We start from the raw sequence: 27187 nt of genomic DNA on the forward strand, positions 1-27187 counted from the left end.
TGTCATGGTTGACATGTCTCGTCAACATTGCGTGGAAGTCGGAAACAGTACCGAAGGAGTGGCAGACCGGGGTGGTGGTTCCTCTCTTTAAAAAGGGGGATCAGAGGGTGTGTGCCAATTACAGAGGCATCACATTACTCAGCCTCCCCGGGAAAGTTTACTCTAAGGTGCTGGAAAGGAGGGTCCGGCCGATTGTCGAACCTCAGATTGAGGAGGAACAATGCGGTTTTCGTCCTGGTCGTGGAACCACGGACCAGCTTTTCACTCTCGCAAGGATCCTGGAGGGGGCTTGGAAGTACGCTCATCCGGTCTACATGTGCTTTGTGGATTTGGAGAAGGCGTATGACCGGGTTCCCAGGGAGATACTGTGGGAGGTGCTGCGGGAGTATGGAGTGAGGGGGTCTTTGCTCAGGGCCATTCAATCTCTGTACTCCCAAAGCGAGAGCTGTGTCCGGGTCCTCGGCAGCACGTCGGACCGATTTCCGGTGAGGGTTGGCCTCCACACCAATCCTGTTTGTGATATTTATGGACAGGATTTCGAGGCGTAGTCGTGGGGGAGGGGGTTTGCAGTTCGGTGGGCTAAGGATTGCACCACTGCTTTTTGCAGATGATGTAGTCCTAATGGCTTCATCGGTCTGTGACCTTCAGCACTCACTGGATCGGTTCGCGGCCGAGTGTGAAGCGGCTGGGATGAGGATCAGCACCTCCAAATCTGAGGCCATGGTTCTCAGCAGGAAACCGATGGATTGTCCACTACAGGTAGGGAATGAAGCCTCACCCCTAGTGAAGGAGTTCAAGTATCTCGGGGTCTTGTTCTCGAGTGAGGGAACAATGGAGCGTGAGATGGGCCGGAGAATCTGAGCAGCGGGAGCGGTACTGCAGTCGCTTTACCGCACCGTTGTGACGAAAAGAGAGCTGAGCCAGAAGGCAAAGCTCTCTGTCTACCGGGCCATCTTCGTTCCTACCCTCACCTATGGTCATGAAGGGTGGGTCATGACCGAAAGAACGAGATCGCGGATACAAGCGGCCGAAATGGGATTTCTCCGCAGGGTGGCTGGCATCTCCCTTAGGGATAAGGTGAGAAGTTCAGTCATCCGGGAGGGACTCGGAGTAGAACCGCTGCTCCTTCGCGTTGAAAGGAGCCAGTTGAGGTGGTTCGGGCACCTAGTGAGGATGCCACCTGGGCGCCTCCCTAGGGAGGTGTTCCAGGTACGTCCAGCTGGGAAGAGACCGAGGGGTAGACCTAGGACCAGGTGGAGGGATTATATCTCTTCGCTGGCCTGGGAGCGCCTTGGAATCCCCCAGTCAGAGCTGGTTGATGTGGCCAGGGAAAGGAAAGTTTGGGGCTCTCTGCTGGAGCTGTTACCTCCGCGACCCTGACGGAAAAGCGGGAGAAGATGGATGGATGGATGGACTCAAAATGGAAATCTATCAAATCAACACTTTAGTTGTTTCACTATGTGTGTATGTCAACAAGTAGCATGGTGTATATAACTGAAGCCCTCAAGCCTATCAATATGGACAAATGGTGGCAAACTCATCTCTCTCATCGCGCTAGTCCCCTGGCTATTGATGTTTTGTGCCAAACTGAAATTCAATTGTGGCCAACCTTTGGACGCTGAGCACTAATGACAATATGTTCGGTGCATAGTCAAGGAAATTAATACATTCCAACAGGTTAATTTAACTACACCACCCTCTGTCCCTTATATCTACATCATGCGTTATCCCTCAGATCAGTTCCCAGTTGTCTCCTTCATGTGCTCCTCTCATCTCTGTAAACTGTTCCAATGTCCCATTTTATGCAATGTTTCCCCATCAAGAGCATCCACTTCATCTCTCTTATGTCCCATACTTGTAAACCATTCCCACTAATTATAGAGGCATCTATTCGACTGTGGATTTCATCACATGCCTGAAAGCTCTGCAGAGATGGCAACATCAGGAAATCCCTGTCACGGCAATGAGACACTAACGGACCACAAGACACACTGAAATGCTGGAAAATGAGCCAAAAAGCCCAGAGGCCCTTTCATTAAAGCTTCAGAAACTAAATGCAAACACAAACACACTCCCCTTAAACTGTTTTGGAGATGAGGTTAGAAGATTCTCTTAACGCAGAGAGTGATGAAATCGCACAAACATTGCACAGGCAAATAAGCTAAATAATTGATGATTTTTGTAGAATAAAGAGCTAATGGTTACACTTGATTGGTTTGCAAGCATTCTCAAGAACCTTGTGCAACAAACACTTCATGTCCTTAAAGAGAAAGTCCTGAAAAATCTTGCTCCTAAGCAGACACAAAATGCTGCAGCATTTTTGTTCTTGTACTATTTAACAGGATTTTGTCTTTTAAGAAAATAAGAACATGAAAAACTCCCAGCAGCCTCATGCCCCCAGTGAATCACAGTATTCAGATTGAAGCAGCCATATCCCTTCCAACCTTGCTCCAGTGGGGGAGAGAGAGGCCCGGCATACATTATTCAATAGCTATGACTATGGGATAACAAGCTGGTGAGGCCGGGCTGGATAAAAGACACATCAGTAAGTGTTGAAAGAGAGATCTATTTAATTGACTGGTCACTCTGGGACATAACACATGTCGGTGCATTTACGTACTCAGCGTCTCATACTCCCTCTCCTCTGTACTGTACATCAATAACTGGTAAAACAAAACCGCCCGCGTTGAAAGCTATATCCCTGTCAATTCTGCTGTCCCCCCTCTGTCGTTCTGTTTTGTGTCATCTCTTTTAACCACAGCTGCACTGTCTTTGATGTAGATCATATTTGAAACTGATAACCTTGAGGCAAAAGATAAGCCAGTGCATTCCTGTGTTATATTTCCCTTAGCAATGATAACTGTGATCCAGATAAGTGCTGGAACTTGCAGCCTTAAGGCTACTAATAGTCAGTGTTATTTTTCTGTGCTAGCTATGATAGATATCTGATCAATCTTGCTTTGATTGGATGGATTGGCCTGACTTTGTTGAGGTGACAAGGTTAAGGAGAATAGTCTGTATTGCCATTAAACGGGAAAATGGGCTTTAAGCACACACAGATACACACTCCAACACTTTATGTCGGAGTTCAGCACAAATGGAAAAAGGATCTGTTATGATCCCCAGGGGAATTGGATGAAACAGACAGCTTGGAAACTACAGGAAGGAGGGACACTAGAGCAATACAAAACACATATAAAGCTGTATCAGGTTTTTAATGACTTTTTAAATACACAATGTCATTCCAAATATAGCTTTTTTGGAATCCATGACTCTGCTGTAAAGCCAATGTGCCATCAAAAGCAATTGGTGAAGGGAGTGGTTGTTTTTATGTTGGTTTTTTTATATATAAAAAGTGTTTATACGTCTAATCTATTTGCTGCAAAGGCTGATTGAGTCAACAGGTATAAATACACAGTCATACACTTAAACAAACACAGGGTTACAAGGTCAACTAGTGTCACAATTGTAAAGTATTGAAGACCCATATTGTCCCAGATGAAGGGCAGTCACCTTTCGAACACGTACGCACACACACACAGGCAAGCAAACTTGTCCAGAGTAAACTTATTCCTCGCTCACCAGGAGTATTAGTACCACGGGGGAATATTTCATGGCAAATGGAGCATTGCGACTTTATCTGCTCTGCTCTGCTCTCCTCCTCCGTCCTCTCCACTTATCTTGTCTCTTCTCCCCAACCATGCCACAGGACTTGAGGGAAAAGGTAGCCGTTGCTGCGTCTACATGTTGATGTTCCTCTGTGTGCTTACATAAGATTTCTCTTTGAACACCAGCTGTCTAACTAATGATCCTGCATGTTTAAATATAATGACCTCGATTGTGAGTATGTGTTCCTCAAACTGGAGCGTGCAGGATCCAGTATGTGAGGGTGCGTGCCTGCGTATGTGTTTTATAACATGGATTAGTTCTGCAGGTTTATACTGTAGTCCCACAGAGCAGGATCATGATCCTCCACCTCACTGATTCATTGCCATAACAACACTATTGATTTCACTCTTAAAACAGTAACAGATACACAAGGTTGATGAAGTGGATGTACACGTGTGCACATTGAGTCACATGCACTGCCACATTTCCCTGCTCTGTGTGCAGGGGTGTGATATGCACTACAGGTTCTGCAAAGTATGAATACTGTTTAAAAGCTGGTGTTCATGCTGAGGGGAAATCCCCTTAGACAAGCGTTAAAGCCGACTTGCCTTCACTAAGAATGACATCACTGCCTATGTTTTGATATGTTTGTTAAAATGGCGGATCAGTGGGGCTTCCCCGATGTTTTTTAGGGGTTCTTCCCCTTGCAGAACTGCCTATTCAAAAAAAACAATGGGTGAATCTGAATATTTTCTGATTCAACACAGTGATGAACTATCCTCGAAATTAAAGTGCCCTACCATTTCTGAGTTACATGAGAGCACATAAACTGTGAATGGATGGGTTGTTTCTCATCAGAGTTGGTATATACCCAATACTTGTGCTTGAAATATCATTCTTAAAAACCAAAGTGGTTTTCAAAATGCTAGATTAGCTAATTCATATTAGCAATACCTTTATATTAATCCTAACCTTTCGCCCCCTTGCTCATAAAACACGTCAACATCCCAGCAAACACTGCAGATGTGTTCTGTGTATTTTTAGCAGAAAAACAAACAATGCATTTGGAAGTGAGTCAGAGACTGCACGACTTGGTTTTCAGTTTTGAGCGTATACTTTCACAATAGTATTTGACCAAATCAGGATGAACAGTACTCAAATGGTATGCTTAGACCATTATATGAAAATGTATTTATGAGCTCTAATCTAAATTGTTATGTAAAATCCCTTAGATGTATTTTATCTCTTTGCCTTCAGGTTGCAAGGTATCATTTGTAAAACCTCACCTAGAGGTTAGTTTTTGCAAATCTCTAGAATATGAAATACATGTGTAGAAACTCTAAGCGTTTTTTTTTTTTTTTTTTTTTCCAGAGGCTCCAACAAAATGCTCCTTTCACCACAGATTAAAATGTGTTTATAGAATCATATAAATATATGGGCATTTGGATTTATTCACAAATCATTGATATGTAGGTGAGAACAAGGCAAGTCAATTATCATAGTTTCAACATATAACCAAGGGTATCTAAGGAAGGTTAAGGCCTATATGTTATTTACATAATATTTTCCCAAGACAACCTTGATTATGCATTGCAATAATAGTTTGACATAAAAAACCTCCAATCTGTGGTGGATATAACAAAGATGGTCCATCTTACTTAGATCTCCTGTAGTATTTCTCTCCAGCTGGCACCTTTTCCTAGAGCTCTGTGACTGGTCCCTTAAGCATCATACATTACCGTCGAGAAGCAGAAAGTAGAGGGCTGACGTAGCGGCTTCTGTTTATAGATCTATTTGGTGTGTCTATCCCTAAAACAAATGTTCTGCGGTTTACCCTCCTCCGGCTTGCATCTTTATCTTGCTCTCCCTCTTTCTTTCCCCTCGCCCGTTTTGAGATTTATCACTCTGCAAACCTGAAGCCGGGAGGTCCCTGCTTACTTCTGCTTCCCAATCCTGCCCTCCAACTCTCTTTTTGTATGCCTTTTCCTACATTCTTCCCCTCATTCAACTTATTTTCACCCCAAATGAACCACACCCATCCACTAACTCTCTGAGTTTTTCTACCTTTCTTTATCCATTTCCACCTTTTCCCCTCTGTTAAATTGCAGTCCATTCTCTTGGTATTTGGTCTGGCAGAGAGAGCAATGGTGCTTGGTGGCCCAGCAGAGCACTGAACCCCAAAAAACACAACTAGAACACCTATTAAATGGATATGTCAGTACTTGCCAAAATCCTGCATCTCCACTCAACTTTTTGGGAATAGGAAGAAATACAGCTATTTATACCTTTGTTAGAAATGTGTGAAGAAGACAGCAACATATTTCTCATCTAGCTGTAGAGCTAGATTAATGGCTTCAATTGTTTTATGTTGGTGTTTGGGGACTTGCATGTATACGAATAGTACACACCTGCCCTTGTTATGGTGAAACTTATTATGCTGCACATGTGAATATAAAATGCATAAACATGTTTCGGCAGAAATGCATACAGTTGACACTATTCTAAAAAAAACTGACATGTTTGGTATTTCAGGAGGCTGGCATTTCACTGAATTTTGTTTCAAAGTTATTAGACTTACATTGTGCTTTAATCTTGACAGGCTCTGCAAGGACAATGCCTAATCTTGTAGCCTGCCTCGAGGAAAAACTCCCAATTATCAGAGTTTCTAGTAGCTAGTTGTCAAATGTTTATTAAAAGAAAGGGGGAAAGGAAGGCTCCATCTAGTTGAAATGCACAGCAGATAGACCAGCATGTATGTGAGTGCAACAATGAGTGTTATCTATGTGTTATTACGAATATCATTGCATTTTTCTTTTACATATTCAGTCCTTAGCAAACCTCCGAAATAGCTCTATCTCAAGCAACAAAACTGGTTTGTTAAACATCAAACTGGACTGTTTGCATTTTATGTTGTGTTGTTATGTCTATGACTTTGATTTTCTACCTAACATAACAACCCAGCTGTCTTATTCAAGGTGACTATGTATTAGTCAGTTTAGGAACTAAGGGATGGCCTCTGGTCCATTCCTTCCAAACACCTGATTCTGCAGTCCTGGAACGCCTTTGAGGTCTACAATTGGCAATCTCAGCTTGTATAATTTTTAAGGTTGCAATCTGCATGCTTAGTCCAGAAAAGATACTAAACAGCTACCCAGAGCCACAGGCCATGCTAACTTCTTAAACAGTAGATCTTAAACAATAGCTTACAATAGCAGCCATGAGATGAGCAAATAAAAGCCAATGCAGCTGCATAAAAGATTACATTTTAGACAATTAACACACTTTGGAAACATCAATATTGGACAATTTGTTCATTGAATAGTGGGTTCAGTTCTGCTGCAAAACTTGCATCCAAATGAGGCTGTTAATAACATAACTAAAGTTGCCAGATCAATACAACTCCATATGAAATGATTTTGTAAAGAAAATGAAGATATTCAGCAATTAAATCATGATGTTTATTGTGTGTGACATAAAGGTCTAACATAATTGCAGTCATTCAGGAAAGGCCAAGCTCTGTAATTGTTTTGCTTGATCCTGAAATAATCTAGAATAAAATTGTACACACACAAAAACATAGACACGAACACACACTCATACACACAACCATCTGACATGTGTTGACCGGCTAAGCTCATGCCAGCTGTCACTTGAAGATTTAAATGGATCAAATTGATCTGAAAACTGTTGACACAAGGACTGAACGGGACATGGATGACATTAAATAGTTGGTAAGGCCCCTGGGTCCACAGGAAGACTCTTCAGAATATTAAATAAAGGACAAGTAAGATTGTGAGAAACTCTGCTTCATGTTAACAAATAAGCACTGCACACCAACAAACACATCACACATTTAAAAGTCCTTGCTAATTAGTAGAAAAAGGAATGGAGGGCCACAGCAGGCACTTAATCAAACACTGTCTGATTGGTATTCTGTTTAAGCTTGGACGATATACAACCCATCACCCTAGCTTGCTCTTAAGCCTGCACAATATTGGGAATAAAACTGACGTTGCATTTTTGTCTGCAATATGCATTAAAGCTATAGCTATAAGGTCTAGATGTATCTTTGTTTAGATAGTCAGTGGTTCCTTTTGAGGAATGCATGCCATAAGAATCTGCTTGTAGACAAATAAGTGGCCTAAGTAGGCTGTTGGATGTTTGAACTATATGGAAATGGCTGATCAATAAGACAGAGCATTGAAAACATTACCTTTTTCTTTTCAGACTGAAACAATGTTGTTAAAAAAAATTGCTCGCAGCTAAACCTCACCAAACCATAGTTACAATTTGTAACATATTTCATATTTGGAGGGACCTGGACAAAGCTGACGCTAACCACAAGTCAGACTGAGTGGAAGACTGACTGAGGAGTCTGGGCTTTTGGACAGTTAAAGAGAAAGGAAGAGAGTAAGACAGACCAGAGATAAGAGGGCTGGAGGCTTTTTGTTAAACTGACAGGTAAAAGTATATCCTGCTAAGCCCATGTCCCTGCCTTTTATAAAGAGAGGTAGACAGTCATCAAGACAGGCATCACATCGCCCTACACTCAGGCGGGCTAAAAGCAGTTATTAGACTGATGGCAAAGATGAATCAACCAAATTTATCTTGTATGAGGCTTGAGTACATTGCTGCTGAGAACTATACTGTATGGATTTAGACAGTCAGACAGGAAGGCTGAAAGCACTTATTAGAGTGATGACTCAACACAAATAACCAATTAGATCACTTATGACCTTCAGTCCAGACATGTAAAAGCTCACAGTAAGACAGGCTGTGAGTTAGTGAGACAGCCAGTGAGACAGGTAGATATTTTGACCTATCTCTACTGCTGACTGGAGGCTGTGAGGATGAGCTTCAACAACAATCCACAGCTTATTATCACCTGACTAATTGCACTGGTTACCTCAGGCTGGCAGCTCTATGCCTGCATTAATAATCAAAGTGAAATTAAACTATTAACTGAATTAATGGAGCTGTGGTGTACGTTGTGTATCTCAGAAGAGAGCGCACGATGCATGTGCCTTCAGTGTATTTATTGGTGCCTCTTTGCACATTTCACACGATGAGGGGAGATTTATGAGCGAGACTCCAAACACAAAAGCCAGAGGGACAATCCAGAGAGTGGCATAGGGAGGTAAACAGAGAAGTGAACTGAGCACGAAGTAAACATCACAAATGATTCTTAATACATCTGAGGAAATGCTACAAACTGTATGATGGCCACCATATTTTTTTTTGATATATATATTTCTCTGTATGGGGTTTTGCCAGCTGTGCAGTGGTAAGAAACGAGGCAGGGTTCAAACTGTTTTCTCTCTTGCTGTGTTTACTACTTTTGACACTTTTTCATGTGAACAACTGTGTTCCAGACTGTGAAATCCTTTCAAGAAAGAAAATCCCCATTTTTAAAGTTTAAGCTCGCTCTCCCTTCAAATGAAAGACAGAATTTCACCCCATCTTTGAGAGTGGCCTTTTAGAATTGGCTGTAAACCTTTTTACCCGCCTTAAATCTTACTACTTTTCTCTACAATCTAATGTTCTAAACAATTATTATCACTTACCTTGATAAATGTACCAATTAAAAAAAAAATAAAATGTTTACGCTTGTTGCTATCCCATGTTAAACTTTATTAGTTGTTTGTCTGCTGGATCACGAAAAAACTACCTCCCTTTTTTGCATGAAACTTGGTAGAAGGGTGAAGCATGGGCCAAGGGAGAATATTACATGTGGGAGCAGATCCTAATCATGGTGTTGATGCAAAGATTATTCTTTTACTTATAACAGCATGGAGAATGTCTGTGCTCTCTGAGTGCCCTAACTGTCTCCCTGTTGCTGCATGAGGATATCACTCTCTGTCGATAGAATTAGAAATATATTACTATAATTCATTTCACATAGGCTAACTGATTATGGAAAGATGTTCTGGGATGCATTTGAAAGTATTGTTTCATCAATACACTTATGCATAGTCATTGTATGTGATTAGTCTTCTGAAGATTGTATTGAGGCTTATCTGAGATTGACTCAGTTGTAATGATTTGGTGGCAGTCACTATAAGAGAGTGTGCACATGTTCATCATTGACATGTACAGCACATAGCAGCTGTGGCCTTCAACTTGCATAAAATAGTTGCAGTGAGATATTTTCATGTATTCGTAATATGAATCCCCCCCCCCACACACACAGAGAAACTTCACAGAGTGTGTAATCATTCCGTCAACGAACAACATCAAACAATGTAGAGATGGTGTACGCTTCACCTTATGGAATTATGTCATAAAAGATTACAGATCCATCATGCAGGACAATACACTTTTCAGTATAACTCCAAAAGGATGAACATCAAACTAATATTAAAATGAGGCAAACTTCAAACCATCATCAAACATCAAGAAACCCTCACTGATGATCAGAGCTTTCATGGTGAGGAATGACCCTTTAATGTCACAGAAAGCTAGCTCAACAGGTATTTATAAGCAGCAGCTCTATACAGTCAGTTTGATACAAATATTTTTCATTTCCTGAACTTGTGACACGGCATGTTTCTGCACATTGTCCATTGATCCACGCAGAATTTGCCTCCAAAAACCACTTAAATTATTTTATTTTGTCCACAATCACAGTGAAGAAGTACACCCAGGACATGGATTTAAAGTAAAGTGTGCAATGTTTGAATGGAGTTCACTAACAAACACAGGCACAGTGTACTTTCCACACCTTGGTATGATGAAAAACTGTATACAGTAGTCATTTTAATATTACGGAGTGTCGTATGCTGTACATACGTGAAAATTGGTGACCAAGTTAATAAGGAGCTCACGATTCGATGCTTGAGGATTTGAACTGTAATAATTGCTGATTGACTTAGGTGGAAACTAACACTTTTTGCATCAAGAAGCACACTCCACATTGTTACCTGCTCCTACGTGTTCCTTAAGCCCCAACAGTCAGATTGTTTGTCTTCAATCAGCTGTTGTATAAATAGACGTTAGCAGCTGTTTAATATGCAGCAATTATTTACAGCCCTAATTTCCATGAATTTGCATATGGGTGCTTAATCAAATAAGATTCCCCATCTACGGTTGCACTTCTAAATGACAGAGTCCTGCACTAAATGAATGGGATCAGGCCTGTTCATGCACACTGCCCATTGAGCTGGAATGATTGGAGGCACATTACATCTGCCGTGCCTTACAAAGCGCCCATCCCTCTTAACAGAGTGGAAAGATAATATAGTGAAGCCTATCACACGCCCCGTTGACAAAGATTCATCCAGCATACATGGATTAGCTAGCCGATGAGAGTGGCAGTGCACAACAAATGTCTCGGAGCACTCATTTGTTGTTTGGCAAATTTGTTACCTGACTCTGTGTGAGTGGTTGGAATGGGTATTGTGTGTACTGTTTATTCATTGTGTTTGTGTATGCTTCTAGTGTGTGTGTTCTGTAAGTCCTTCACACTTTTCCGTTGGTCCGTAGATTGTGCTTGTGATGAGCTCGTCCCCGGGAGATAAGAAAGAAAAGAAGAAAAACAAAAAGCAAAACAAAGAGGGGGTGGATAGAGGTAGACTGAGAGGGAATAGGGTGAAGGAAGGGTTGGGGGAAAAAGAGGATCTTTTCATTTTAACGGATCAACGACTTTTCAATTTGATCAACATTCTCATTTGGAATTCAGACTTGAATGCAGCAAGATATTAATTTGGGGAATCAAGAGAGAAATTGGGTCACCTGTGAGCTATTCATTTCACGCCACCAAAACAAATAAGCAATTTAAAAGATAGAGGGGGAGAAGTGAAGGGAAAGAGAATAAAAATAAATGCTTGTAAGTGTGGAGTTATAAAGAAAGAAGGAAAGAGAAAAAGCAAGGGAAGGAAAGTTGGCGAAGATTGTGAGTATGATGATTTAACCCACTGTGAGAAAGGTGAGGGACAAAGAGATACAGAGAGACAGTCAGCTGTTAGATTGAATTTGGAACTTAATGAAAATAGCAGACACGGGTTTAGCATTCATTGCAACACACCACCAAATGTAAACCGATTTAGGCAGCGTGTGTGGCTCCATCAGAATCTTAAGAGGGGAGCAGAGGTCATGGTCACAGTTGCATTAAGCTCATTTATATTGAGAATAATTGCCCTTTTGCGCACAACTGGAAACAAACAAACACACTGACAGACAGGAGGCTGTCTTGAATACATTATGCAACTGTGATGCATAGTATGGCTGGAATGAGGGAGTCAAGTGTGAACTGTGAATGTTGATACAGTTTAGGGCAATATTGGTCATAAGGTTAATACAGTATTGACTGGTGCCCGGAGGGGTAAGTGCAGAGGCTACAGGGGAGAGAAAGGAAGCAGGGAGCATGTGTGTTGGTATGGAAACTAAGGGTATATCGCTATACATAGACTTGTATGTGAATGAGAAATAAATATACCACTTTCTTTTTTATTGTCATAACCACCTTTTTCCCTTCTTCCGCCCTCTTTAGGACAGTCCATTGATCCTACAGTCGGACAGAAATGTGACTGTCAATGCTAGGAACGATCAGGGACAACTGACCGGTCAGCTAACCGTGGGTAAGAAGCTGAAACACACACACTTACAAACAAACACAAACAACATCATACTTCATTGGCAGTAAACTTTTTCTTTCAAAACAACCTTCAAACCGGATCATTTCTCCAAGACAATCAGGTATATTGCTTTGTTTTTGCTTGAATTCCTAAATGCATTTTACCTCCTTCTGTTTACCAAACTAAATGCTATCTTTTTCCATTAGTGCATCTCACTGAGGCTGACAGCCATGCTGTTTCCTCGACTAAATCATTTTTCTAAGCTCTCATTGGATTAGCGAGGGCCCAGTGTATTAGGGAAGACGTCACTCAGAGAACATATGACGATGTCCTTATAGGGCATAATAACTAGAAAAGAGTTTTAGGACATAGCTATATATTCATCAGATACTGTTAAATGTACACATGGAAATCCTTCGTGAATATAAAATCTCTGTTTTACGAAGCTAATGTTTTCAGAGTTCAGGAAAAAAGAGAGATATTTAAACCATGGTTAAAGAAAGACAGCTAAAAGGAAATCTGGCAGCACAGGGCTCAGATAAACAATAACAATCAGTGATCGGTGAATTCTGAAGAGGTCTTTACTTTAAGAATATGGGTACAGATGTTAGAATTGTGTACTAAAAACATGGATCGGTAACTGAAGTTGGAGTTCACAGCAGGTTAAATATATAATGGATTGCTGAAATGTCATAAATTCCCTTAGAATATGACTGGACATGAGCAATAAAAGTCGATGCAGGTAAATGTAGTTTAGGAATGCGATTGCAGCAAAGTCTTGCTCTTGTAGTCATACTGGACTGTATAGATATTACTATATTTTCATATTCTAGTCATCTTAAATCTTAGTCAAAACAAAAGCTCCTTTGTAGGTGATTTAACCTGGGAGCTCTCAAACGTTTGCCACAGCGTTTGTTGCTTTGTCTAATGACCTTTGATTAGCTAATTACAGCACACTTTGATGTGGCAATATTACATTTAAATTATTTATGGAAGATTTCAGCCATTCCACTTTCAGGCCAATTTTCTGTATTCCTGTTTCTCTGCTTTTCCAATCTTGCACATACTGCAATTGCTCGTCACATACCTACTCAGTGAAACAAAAACCCTCTTTATTAGTCACATACATGCACACAGCAGAGCACACACAGTGAAATTGGTCCTCTGCATTTAACCCATCCTAGTACTAGGAGCAGTGGGCAGCTACCGTGCAGTGGGGAGCAATGGGGAGGGAGGATTGGAGATGTCCGGTGCCTTGCTCAAGGGCACCACAGCAGGGCCTAGGAGGTGAACTGGGACCTCTCCAAGTAGCAGTCCACTTTCCATATTTCAAGTCTGTTTGGGGACTTGAACCGGCGACCCTACGATTCCCAGTCCAAGCCCCTACTGACTGAGCCGCTGCTGGACAATATTTTATTTTTTTAACTTTAGCAATTTCACAAACTATTTACTAATGAAATTAATAATGTTTTATGCCACTGTTGACTTTGTTTACAATAACTTGGTCCCACCATTGTTATCCCCTAAAAATAAATCAACAGGTTAGTGATCTTTCTTTGTTAACTTGAATAATCCTGCGTGTGAGATCTAGGTACTTGTTGATGCAGTCAAATACATTTTCAGATGTGAATTGACGAGCATTCAAATAATGCCAGTGTTTGCAGCAGCTAGTGGAATGTGTGGTTGCATTTCTCCATAGAACATGAAGTGCATCAAATTACTTCTCAGTGCATTTCACTACTTTCTTACTGAAAACACTTGCATATTTAGAATTAATTATTCACTTCCCACCTGCCTTGTTCAATACTCCATGGATGTATGTAGGTGTTGACACAGCGTTAGAGCCCGGCCCCAATTAATTCCTATAAAAGTTGCTCAGTGGCGCATGAAGAAAAAATAGCTTGATTGCAGAGTATTAAACTATGCTTGGGACTTCTCTTTCTCCCTATGTCAACTGTAAGAAAATGGCTCTTTATAGGTTAAAAAGCATCACATGACAGACCCAGAAGTTGTTATTTGACAGTTTGGTCATTAAGAAAATTGGATTCAAAGCCCAAGGCTCCTACTGGAGGGAGGATTTTTTTTTTTTTTTTTAAACTAGAAGATCACCATTAATAGTATAACAAATCTTCATTATGTCTGGACGGACCCATTTGGATAATTTGATCTTTATAAATAGCCATCATAACAATAATAAACTAACATTGTTGTTAGAAAAGACACTGGCATTCCCTAGACCCGGCAATATGTGTTTTGTGATGACCTCAGAAAACAGGATGTTGTCAGAGATGAAGGGTTGTTGCCAAGAATCATTAACAACCTAACAGGTGTGGCAAAAGATATGTTCAGGTAGAAGGCATCTCTCCACTATCTTTCTTGTTTGATGCAAATGCAGACATATAAATATTCATCACCTTTAGGCTGGCCAGGCACTTCTGGTGTATTTAAACGCACACACTCTTTCTCTCCCTGACACTTTGAAGGTTTTAAACCCCTGACAGCTCACCTCCTGCTGTTGAACTCCCTAAAGCTGCTTTCCTCACCAAGAAAAGCACTTTAATGCTTACGTGTGTCTGGGTGAGTACGTTTTTGGGTGACTCTCTTAGTCAGCAGAATCAGTCTGTTTTAAAGCTCGACAGCCAGACAGCACGTAACATAGTCAGGCTGCTACAGGATGAAATTAAAGAATGTTGTGTGAACTTACATGTGCAGTCAGACACAGAGCCATGACTGCACACATGTTTAAACTGTTCTTAATACCAAATTTTCATACTGATAATCCCTGTGTCACACTCATGCGCACATAAACACTAATTACACACAAATCTGTACTGTCACACTCTCTGACACACATTCTCACACAGCAGCCACATTGGGCTGAGATTCCCCAGACACAGGGAAATGTGCCAAGCAAGTTCCATCAATAGCCACTTTGTGACATACACACACAGAAAATATTTTTTGTCTGGATGATGGGTACGGAATGGGCTGAACTGAATCCTCCTGAGAAGGTTCTTGGAGTGGCCCCTTCGCTGCCTCTTGTTGGCACTGTGCTGACTCAGCAGCACATTTAAAGCACGTTCAAACAAATGACACACACACACACACACACACACACACACACTCCTCACCTCCCTTTCTTCGGTATCCTGAGTTGGGAATATTCAGAAATCCCGGAATTAAGACGGTTATTTCTGCTCGGCAGACATTCACGACATGGGAAGCAGAAAAGTTCCAGCTCAGTGAACCCCTCATTAGTATTCACTACCAAAGCTCAGCAGAGGAACAGCTCGTGCAGCTCATACTGTAGCTCGTACAAGATGTACAGGATCATCTCGGTAGGCAGTATGGAAAGTTGAAATGGCCACAAATGTTTGGACTAATAAATTAAAATTGAATTCCAACACACAGGTGTACTGACACCTTATTGCGCCTCCTTATTATAACCTCCAGGGAGGTTATGTTTGCCACTCGGTTTGTCAAAAAAATATATACGTGACCAATTATCATAAAACTTGATGCAAGGGTGTATCACGGGTCGAGGAAGAATCAATTACATGTTGTGAATCCGAGGGGGAAAATCGTATTATGTTTCACTTTTGTTACCATTGTGCCATTAACCGTGGTGGAGGTCTCTGCTGTCTCCAAAGACCATTCTAGGTAAATATTGTATTGTAGAATCAATGCTAATTTGATTCAGAAATGGAGAGAGAATATCCCTGTGCTGTGGTAAAAGCTCTGCATCTGGGGCGAAAGTTACATAAATAATCCTTAAAATATAATATGACATAAATTATTTGACCTATGCCACTCAAATATCAGTTTGGTGGGAACAAAGGTCCTTATTGCTCCTAATTTTTGGTGAGGGACTTAATATGTATTAAAGCATCATAGAGTAACTGATAGATGTTGAATCTTTAGGAATTGTATAGCCAATCGTCCTGACTTGTTTAGGGAGTGTAACACTTATGCATGTCATAACACTAACAGCAACACACTCACACATACATGCACTCCTCTATATTTAATGCGTTTCCCCCTGAGGGCCCATCTTTCGACAGAGAGGGACTGAGTTCATGTGTTGGCCTTGGGCCTCCCATCTCAGTTTTATGGCTCTCTTTTTCTTTCTCTCATCCCCCCCATCCCCCCGTCTCTTCCTCTGCATCCTCTCCGTGGTCGTCAGCTCGTTAATGTGAGTGAGAACCTGTCATCTTTGTCTTCTGAATGGCCAACTATAAAGATGATGAGTGAACTTGAGAGTTTTTAAGCCATACCCTCTCACCCACCTAGGTGATGATGTCTCAGCATTCGAGGCCGTGAAGCTGTGTTGAAACTCTGCTGGAGGAAATGGTTGCATGCTGGGGGATCATCATCATGACAGGAACGGAGATGTTTCTCATTCAGTTCTGATTTGCTGAACGAGCATTCATTGGATGTGTCATACAGCTCTCCCTCTCAATATTTAATCTCAAACACTGTATTAATATTCCACGTGAATGTATTTTATTAAATCCATAAATGGCTACTTTCACTTGCAGTAATAACATATTTTTAAAAAAAAACAGTTTTAACAGGTGAAGCTTGTTTTGTGTTAATGTTTAAATATGAGTAAAGCTGTGCAGCCAAAATACCGCGGAGCATAATATTGACAAGTGCTTTAACTGGCCAACTCAATTACTGTTTACTGTTTGTTTCCCATTCTCAGTATCTTTACCTGTGCGTCTGTCTCTTGGCAAGCCTGGCAGTCATTACAGGCTGTGTGAGCGAGTGTTTGTGTTCTGGCTGTCTTATTGACTTTTCATTTTTCTAAGTGCATGGTGCTGATAATGAATGCTCTTTCTCCTCAAGCAGGGGAGACATTGGAAGTACTCATTGTGTGTGTGTGTGTGTGTGTGTTTTAGGGGACGGTTAAAAAAAGTGTAAAAGCCAAATACATTTTAGGGAGAGTAAGGGTGTGTGTGTGTGTGTGTGTGTGTGTGTGTGTGTGTGTGTTTTAGGGGACGGTTAAAAAAAGTGTAAAAGCCAAATACATTTTAGGGAGAGTAAGGACGTGTGTGTGTGTGTGTGTGTGTGTGTGTGTGTGTGTGTGTGTGTGTGTGTGTGTGTGTGTGTGTGTGTGTGTGTGTGTGTGTGTGTGTGTGTGTGTGTGTGTGTGTGTGTGTGTGTGTGTCTGTCTGTCTGTCTGTCTGTCTGTCTGTCTGTCTGTCTGTCTGTCTGTCTGTCTGTCTGTCTGTCTGTCTGTCTGTCTGTCTGTCTGTCTGTCTGTCTGTCTGTCTGTCTGTCTGTCTGTCTGTCTGTCTGTCTGTGTGTGTGTGTGTGTGTGTGTGTGTGTGTGTGTGTGTGTGTGTTTAATAAGTTTGCTTTAGGGAAGTATTGGACAGAGGGTCACCTGCCATGAAAACAACCTCTCCAACTTTAAAAGTCACTTTCAGCACTCAGCCTTTCCCTCCCTCCCTTTAATATAGTTCCTTCCTCACACTCGCACCGTTTTCCTCAGTCCTTCTCTTGCCTTTTCCTTTTCACTTGATCCCTTTCTCATCATCTCTTCTTTTATTCTGATGTGTCATTTTACCTTTCACTCCCCCTTTTTTAATCACGCATGGGCCTCATCTCTTATTAAACCAAAGAATTCCCCACTGACCTTGTTACCTTCTCCTACACGCAGGCTTAAATTTATCACTTCATTATCTTTACCTTCTTACACTAATTATGTTCTCTTTTATCTAGATGAAATCAGTCACTTAATTTATCTGGCATTTAGCTGATGAGGCTTAAAAAGTGAATTATCAAAGCAGTGAAAATTAGGGGCTTGAAAAGCAAAAGGCCAAACAGAGTGATGGATGGTAAATACGTTTTGGTTGAAGAATGGGGAATTTCCCAAGAGAAAGTGTGTGTTTTGTAGTTAAGACTCTATGGGGTGATTTATATCTGTGAAAACATAAGAATATAAATAATGAAATCATATTTTGTTGTCACTCATTCTCAGAAACAGTTAGCAGTTTACCAGTTGAATGTTGTCTAAAATTGGTTTCTGATTAGCGCGCAGAGTGAGCAATTGCAAAGCCTTGCATAAATTCAATTGTTCCATTACATGCAGTCTAATTATTAATCTACATCTTTGCAAATCCCCCTCTGAGAAACAAATGATGTACATAATAATCATAGTTTGCAGTGATCACATTTTCAGCTAGAGTGAGATCTTTCTGTCTTGATTTGGTTGGCTGAGAAACACTGAGATACTTAGCTGTCGAATTTCATCTCCCCCTTCATCCAATCAGTGAAGTTCACACAGCACGTCTTCCTCATTTTTTAATGCCTCTCTATGATCAAATCAATGGTTTAATGAGGCAATTAACAATACATAGAGCTGAGCATTAACAAACTGGGATACACTTAAGGGGCCATCAAGGACTCAATAAAGGTATGGATTTACTGCCATTGTTGTCAGTTATCCTTACGATTGCCCTTTAATTGTACAAAGGCTAATAAAATAAAGGATGTTTGTTATAAGTTGTACAGGTTTTTAATGTATGGAGGTATATAGCATACAATCTCTTGTGTTTGTCCCTCTTGATGAAGTAGCTTATGTAACAGGACTGGGCTGACAAAAGAGAAAAGTGGTAGTGCAGCAATCAAGACAGAGGCAGTGGTTTAATCAAAAAGGGCTTTATTTTTACCCAACTCAAAAATCACCTTCCAAAACAAAAAGGTAACATAGCCAGGCCGCTAGCTGACTTACCAGCTTTGTATTCTGAGACTGGGAGTCTCCTGTTCCCTCCATGTGCCACACCAAAACTGAACTCGCTGTGGTCTCCCTTAAGGTAGTGATCAGCACCCAGGTGTGTGGCTCTCCACACCTGCTCGCAATACTGCTAATTGGGAGAGGGTGGAGCCACCTGTTAGGAATGTAGGTGCCTCTGACTACCTTGCCTCTCAGCCCCTGACACTTAGTAATTGAATTGATTGCACATATTCTTATCTATTATGCACAAACAGGATAAAACACTACAGTGTCATGAACAAGATAACAGACAATATAGTACAGTGTTCACCCAAAGTAATTTATCTTTGCCTAAAGGTGTGGATTTGTAGCATGTGTAGTTTGGTTTGATGGTGGTGTTGTTTTTTTCTGTTGTTAAAGTGCTGTTCTGTTCTTGAATGAACATTGTAAAAGCTACAAGATCATTTTAATGTTTATGCACTGTAAGGAGTTATATGGCCGTGAACAATAACCATCTCATCACATTTTTCTGCGTTTAATAAAAGGTTATTAAAGCCTCATAACAATCCTGCTGTTGTGGTGGTGACGCAAGTCAAATAAGATGACTGTCCCCCTCAGGCATTAAGAAATACTTTGTGTGTCTTTATGGGCTTGGAATTGTATTGCAAGGATAAGGAAAACATCAGTGTTATTGTTTGCTACAAAGCAACAATGTACTACTGTCATTCTCTACCAAACCATCCGACCTCAAATCATAAAATTACATTGCCAGAAAGTAAGAAGGCTTTTATGTTCTGTCCATGTAATACACTTTTCCAGCATCGAACCAAACAAACAAACCCACTTGCCCGAGATGCCAATCAAAAAGGTGATTGGTTAGTATTTGCCAGTGATGATGAACTGTGAATGTAAAGCAGTTGTCAACCAACAATAATGAGAGCTCACAAAATGTTTTCTTTGTGGCACACTAATAATGTTGAATAGCATTTTCCCTTTATGCATTGTCTGTGTTAAAACCATGAATAATGCAGAGTGCACCGTGGTTGAAGAATCTGCCACAAGGTCGGACAATGACTCAGTATCCCTTAAGGCATGTTTGAAAAGCAAGCATTTATAACTGTGTGAATTTTAAATAAAGGGTAGAATGCCTCAACTCCTCTCTAGAAGTGCATTCAATTTTGTACATCACTAAATCCCCTTAGGCATGTTGCCATGTTACGATCAAATTGTATGCATTGGGTTGATATTGCAATATATGCACACAATTGAATATGTCAAAATAATCTCTGTAACAACAGAGTAGTAAAAGAGTGGCTTAAAATGTATTTAGTAATTTGAATCATACATTATCTACGCTGTACAAAAACAATTTAATGTGAGCATCATGCTTCCTAAAAGCAGGTACTATTATTTGGCACTATGCTTTTATAGCAAATGCAAAATGTCAATTAATAAAATGTCTGTTAAGGCTCTCTCAGTCATATTTAAGTGCAACATTTGTATCTCTTGCTGCTTGCATTTGCCATGACTTTGGGATATTAACGTAATTATATTCACAGAGGCATGTACGTCCCTACAAACCCTTTAAGATCAGATATACCCCAGGCCACAAGTTCTTCAACTTTTCCAACAGAGGAAACACCTCCATATTGTCTATTGTGCTTGTGAAAGTAACACTTTCTGTGATGTTTTGTTCCCAAGTCACGTGATACAGTATAGTATGATTGGGTCTGGGACTGGGGTTTGCCTAAAGGCTTGAGAAGCATTCAGACTAACCCCGTGATACCGTGGAGAGACATGCAGGATAATGAGCGACAATGTGACTCATTTGGCCTGCACACTTTGGAAGTTGCTAGCTCTTTGAATGTTTTCTATTAATTTATAAGTTATTAATGAAATAACTGACATGTGGCACAGTTCCTTTTATACTTCTTTCAGGCCACCACAATGTTATGTTTTCTTTTCTTTCTATGTTTTTTTTGTGTGTCATTTAAGCACACCAGTGTGGTGAGGCCTACTTTGGTAAATTAGGATCATTGCCATACAAGTTAATAACTTTTCCTAACCCTGTTTGTTTTATGCCTTGCCTTATGCTTAGCTTAACTGATCAGCTGTATGGTCTAGCAAGCAATACAATTTCTTTCCAACATTCCCTCTGGTAGTCCTTCCTACTTGTGTGCTGTGAAGTATAAATCAAAGGCAACTCATGTCCAATGTATCAATGTAGGCTGTAGTTGATCCTCACTGAAAATTCAAATCTCAGGCCATCATCAGGCAAAAGTGTGTGTACAGTATGCATAAAAAACACGATATCCCTCATATTATTCATTATAACTGCCAACAATTACCTTTACACACCTCGACAATCAAATGTCAACAGACAGCGTTACCCTGACCTTTTTTTTTCATCCTCCTTTTTAAAGTGCCAATTGATGTTGCTGACCTGCTTGTTTTCTCAAAATTGCAATTAGGCCTTTTTCTTTAAAATAGTGAAAACAGGGTTTATTTCATAGCCGTACACTGATTTGAATCACATTAACTATTATTAAGATTTCCTTTGAAGGAAAATCCTAATAAAATTACGAGGATATAAAGAACATCATTTTAAATCAAATTGTATTGACCAAATAAGGTTTCTGCGGTTTCATTAAAAGTAGGCCTTAAGCTAGCAATATCACGTATTGTGTTAACGGCAACAGAAAATGTTTAATTATGTTTAGCGCTTTAGATTCACTAGGAATATGAAGAGCTGCATGGCACAACCTCTGCCTGTGTTTTCATCTGCACCTTCCACCATTTCATCTTCCCTCCATCCCACAACCCTGACTCCAGAGATCAGGGTGATTAATGTATGTGACAAACAGCACTCATTTATCTCTCCCTCTGTCTCTTTCTCTCCTCCCTTACTATATTAATGAGTGTAATCAACTCTAAATAAATAATTTGTGTCCCTCAGTGCATAAATCTCCCCCTCCCCCACTTCTGACAAATTCAAAAGTTGCATTAAAAACTGCATTGCAATGCAGTTTCTTCATTTCTACGCAGTATTTTCGTCTCCTCCTCTTTACTTCTTTTTGCCCATTTATCTTTGTCTGTTACTTTTGAGAAACACCTTGAGGAGATTAAAGGTGTGCTGTGGTGCAGCAGAGGGCCCTTCTCTCTCTTTGACAGCTAGAAACACAACAGTGTGGTGACCCTCTTGTTTCCTGCTGTTGCATCATGTCCATGTTGCAAGCTGTTTGCTTTCAAAGGACCAAAATAATACAGTTGCTTTTATCTTTGGCCTTCTTAGCTGCCTCTATTATTTTGTTGCTCCTTGAAACAGTCCTGTGTAGCACTTATCTCAAAGTTACAGTGGCTCTCTTTCAACTCGTGTCAACTCATTTTGCGCCAAGAGGGCTCTTAAGGTGACACTCAAGTGATGGTTTTTGGTGTTTCATATGCATGAGGAATGAGGGTTGTTACAAAGCCGAGTTTCTGGAAGCACTGCGGGCCGTTCCACATATACACACACACACACACACACACACACACACACACACACCTGATTAAAATGTATCGCCATATTTAAGTAAGAGGTGGTATTGTATTGAACTGCATTATATGTCCATTATAAGGAGTAAAACAAATGATATAAATAACTTTCCATATAATGTTATTCAATAAATGACTAAGTCTAGCTTGTATCAACACATTTTAGGGTCAATATGGCTGAGCATTATAAGCCGTCTTATGGTTCGATATGTTGTAATACTGTCAATGTATGGTGTCAATAAAGGCACAGCTGAATAATCAAAACATTGATTAAGATAGGCCTTAACAAAAAAGGCCAGAAAAGACACTTTAGGGTATCGCATGTGTGGCTTATCAAGTGATTTCTGGGGTATTAAAGTTCATTGAAAGCATGACCAATGTCATCACTCAAGATTATGTTGAAACGACTACTTTAGTGCGGGAGTATGGGGAAAATATAACATTTTGTGTTAAGCTGTTTTTCGATTGCTCAAAAGTAAACAGAAAATGAAAAATCCCATCTCTTTTTCTGTTGCCCAGTCCGATCCACTGACAGAATTAAAGTACAGAAGCCTATGTTGGTAGTAACCCATTGGTGAAGAAATTATTGGTATATAAATAGTCTTACCTTTGAGGAAAATCAGAGCTCCGGTACTAAACTTGGCCTATGGAGTAAATAAAAGCTGCTGACGGTTACTGTCTGGAATATTTGAGGTTGCAAGAGATTACACTTTCCATTTCAGTTGACTTTAGAGTGTGTTTACAGTCAGAGGGCCCATAACAAGTAAACACCCAAACAATAGAACATAAAGGTTAATTTATGCGTGAGGCACTAGGGAAATGTTTCATAAGGGGTAATATATTTTAAATATATATATATATATTTTGGCATGTGAACATCGCCCTTCTTCACATCAATGGAAAGACAGTTGTTTATTGGTTGTGATGGCCGTTTAATTATAATAGTTGAACCCTTGCCCTTATTTCCTTGCTCAGAATAAGAGCTCTCTTGCTAATGTGGAACCTAATGCAAACAATCATTTGCTCAGTGGGAATGATGTATTAATATTTCCAAGTAGAGGATGAAGAAACATTTTACTCAACATTTCATTTAATATGTCTACACATGTGCCATGTATTGCGTAATGTGTGTTTGCACAAATTCCCCCTTAGGAACCTTTTCCCTTGCAGAGCACACAAAAGAGCCCACTGGCTTTTGAATATTCATTAAATTTGACATTCTAGAAAGGAGGTGAACTGACAAGCATATCATCCTGACTCACTCAACAGAAGGTTCAACCTAATCCACCGATAAGTCTTGTCATGTTTGAATAACTAATCAGGAAGTTTAGTCAAAGCCAAAATGATTCACCTGACACGTAAAGTTATTTTGCGATACACATCAAATAAGAGTGTGATCTTCACTAGTAAAGCTTTGTGTATATTGCACCACTATTTAAATATTACTTTGTCACATTACTATAATGAATTTACAAACCAATAATCACATACACATATTGTATGTAGTGGTTGAGCATTGGAGCATAGCCAACAACAGACGTAATGCCAATATAATCTAAGACAGAGTTTGCTGTTTTTTCCCAAAATCTCACATAGACTTGTGCCTGCCCCAGGTTCCTACATACGGATGTCCAGTTGTAACTAGTCATGTTCGTGTGCTAAAAAACTGTTTCTATGTCTAGTCACAGAGACCAAGGCACTTGCAAGCCTTGTTGCATCTCTAAATGCTGGAGCATAGCGTCTGATAAAATGGCTGATGGTTAATTCATGTCCATAGCACTCAATGCATTTTACAGATAAGCAGACGCACACACATATTCTGTCAACACATAATGTACAAATGTGTCGTTGCTATTTTTCTCTTAGAAGGCACTCTGGAAAGGCAACAAAATATGAATACACACATGTGTTCACAGTTGCATGGATGTAATAATTTGGACCAATAATATATTTGTACTTGTTTCAAACTTAATGTGAACCCTTAAATGTTTAACTATCTGTATCATTTAAGATAGACTCACAAACTATACAATAACGGTAATAACCATGGGACGGTTTAGGCAAGATAACGTGCATTTTATAAAATATAGGACAAATATGTCACAGGCACTCCCTTTGGAGTGGTAAAGCTAAAGTTATAAAGATGCGCTTGCACCTTCCATTGTTGGACAAATCCAAAGAGCTTGCTATTATGGCTTCAGTTATAGAAAGTATGTTGCTGATGCTCCTACTAAAGAGGCCTCAAATCCCCCTAATCTTTTTGATGTCTAGACTCTATCTGTTGAGTTGGTCCTGCCTGGAGATCCCAGGCTGTTCTCCACTTCATAAAATGTGAAAAGTGAATTTGCCAATGGCCAGACCAAGCCAAGCATTAAAAGCAGACAGAGTCAGTTTTTTTTTTAAAGTGTTTGAATTATATAACCTCATCTTTCACATAAACTATTTTATGCTACATTTAGCATATTGCCTACATTTTGACCTAAGGAAAAGTAGAGTGGGATTTAAATCAGGCAAAATGTAGTCGACATTCTGCCAAAAGACAAAACTGCCTTACTTAAGAAGTGTTTCTTGGCTAAATAGTTTATTAGCATTCACATATGCAAATACACATGGCCAGGGAAGAATGCAATAACCACTCAAGGCTGGACACGCACAGAGAGAACAAATATTTAGACATAAATGTCACATACTATTTTAAGCACTCGTGTGATCCCTCAATGCTGAACAGAAGAAGGGTGAGGGTGGTGCGGATGCATAATCACACAGCGCATTGAAGCTGATTTTAATTCAACATTTTCTTAACCTGTTTGGAAAAATCAACTACGCATGCAGTGTTTACTTAGCTTTGCCCTGCTCTTTGTACCTACCCCCCAACACTTTTAACAGTGTTCTTGCATCATATCCCATCATTGCTAATTTAAAGGCTTGAATTAAAAATCCAGGCTAGCAAACCCATATAACTTTATTACGGTCTCAAAACCTTAATGGGCAGTCGTAAAAAAGTTACACAGGCACCATTTTTATGTCCTGTTTCATTAATTACAGAATACAAATTGGAGAACTCGGATTCCTTTTGAAGTATATGAAAGTTTAATAAATTATCTCTTGTGCCTCATCCTATTCATAACTTCAGATGCAAGAACAACAGATAAGAGGGGTCTATCTAACAGAGGCAAGGATCTTTCTAACAGGCAGAGTTAATTGAAAATGGCGATGAAAGGGACCTATAAAATACTTAAGTGACCATCAGGGGCTGGTTAAGTAATGCTTTTGATGGAATACACTGAGTTATAGACGTGCATTAGGAGGAGAACTTACTCTTACATCAGCATCCAAGCAAAGGACATTGATGTGCCCTTGAACTTGTAATATTTGTTTTTTTCAGCTGAGCTTTTACAGCCCCAAGACAACCAGGCTGTAATAGCCAATCTTTACTTTGTTACCCACCCACACACTGAACGGATTCACCTACAATAGCCAAGTTCTTGTAGTCAGTCAGGCAGGCATCAAAGTGGTGCTTGTGTGTGTGCGTGCGCAGATTATTGATAACTCATGGTCCGACACCCATTGTTAGTAAAGCTTTGTAAGTAAAGATATTGGTTGTATGCTTCTCCTACACCTACAGAAACTTCACATCGTTTTTAGAACTATATGTAAATGGTGACGGGGAAGAACTGCAAATTGCAAATTATTCAATGTTGATCAGCTTTTGCCCACACTGAGCACCCTCTGATTCTTCATTGTTGTGAGGTAAGGACAGTGCACTTCAAAGTCATTACATCCAAATCCAAAGTGACATATTCAGTAAACTACATATTACTCATTTAAAATTGCTAAAAGAACAAAGAACTTTGAATCATTAGTAGTCGTACTATGATACAGTTTAAAAGTCTTAATACATGACTTTTCGAGTTTGTAGGCCATTGGGTTTTACATTGACTTTTCTAAGCCGACCAAATACAGAACAGAAGTTCAATAGTCATACATCAATGCAAATCTTGCAGAAATTGCCAGTAATGACCTTAACAACTGAATAAGGAAAAGAGAGTGCAGCATGCATTCGTTATCCCATATTAAATGTAGTTACTATGTTAAGTGTTAATAAATTAAACACAGTGGTCAACATGTTTAAAAGATTAAAATGCCTGTGATCTCTGCAGGGCACCCTAATGGCTCTGCAGACTCACGCTTTAGATGTTACGAAGTTCAGATTTTTAAGCATGCACTGTACTGCAAAGCTTCTTTTTCTACTATTACTTTATCTTAATATTATTGTTAAAGCTTTATTATTACGGAAAGATCCTGCTGAGAGAGGCACTAGTGACAACAGAGGCCATCCTGTCAGAAAGTGATTATTTAAATCAGTGCATCAATTAACATGTCTCCCTAAAAAGAGGTGTTTTTGGTGACAGAAGAATTACTTGTGTTTCATCAGAGCGAGAGACATGTGCAGGAGCAAATTAATTGATCTAAAGCACTTAATGTACACATAGATAACATTATCTACCTGCAGAAAGCTAACAAGATGAAACCTGAAAGATCAAATAGTTATTATTAGACAAAACTATTTTTTGTTGTTGACAACTTCATGTGTCAAACGTGTACTTTGACAACAGACACTTAACGCAATACAGTTGTCATCTCAAAGTGTTTGAATTTCATTAGATCTGCTACAGAAAGCCTTGATGGTCTATACTTTTTGTGCTTTATACTGTTCAACTTTCTCAGTGCTAAAAGACATTCTCAAGAA

The 27187-nt window shown here is 39.9% G+C and overlaps 1 protein-coding gene across 2 annotated transcripts in view; it reads left to right on the top strand.

Annotated features, from left to right (window-relative positions):
- Positions 1-27187, top strand: part of LOC134864191 (zeta-sarcoglycan) — a 302201-nt gene that overhangs the window by 232325 nt on the left and 42689 nt on the right. For both annotated transcript variants that reach the window (XM_063882994.1, XM_063882993.1), the window contains exon 4: positions 12098-12185. In XM_063882994.1, the coding sequence (XP_063739064.1) occupies positions 12098-12185 (88 nt within the window). The remainder of the gene's footprint in view (positions 1-12097; positions 12186-27187) is intronic.

The sequence above is a fragment of the Eleginops maclovinus genome, chromosome 5 (assembly GCF_036324505.1).
Source record: "Eleginops maclovinus isolate JMC-PN-2008 ecotype Puerto Natales chromosome 5, JC_Emac_rtc_rv5, whole genome shotgun sequence".
NCBI classification, from domain to species: domain Eukaryota; kingdom Metazoa; phylum Chordata; class Actinopteri; order Perciformes; family Eleginopidae; genus Eleginops; species Eleginops maclovinus.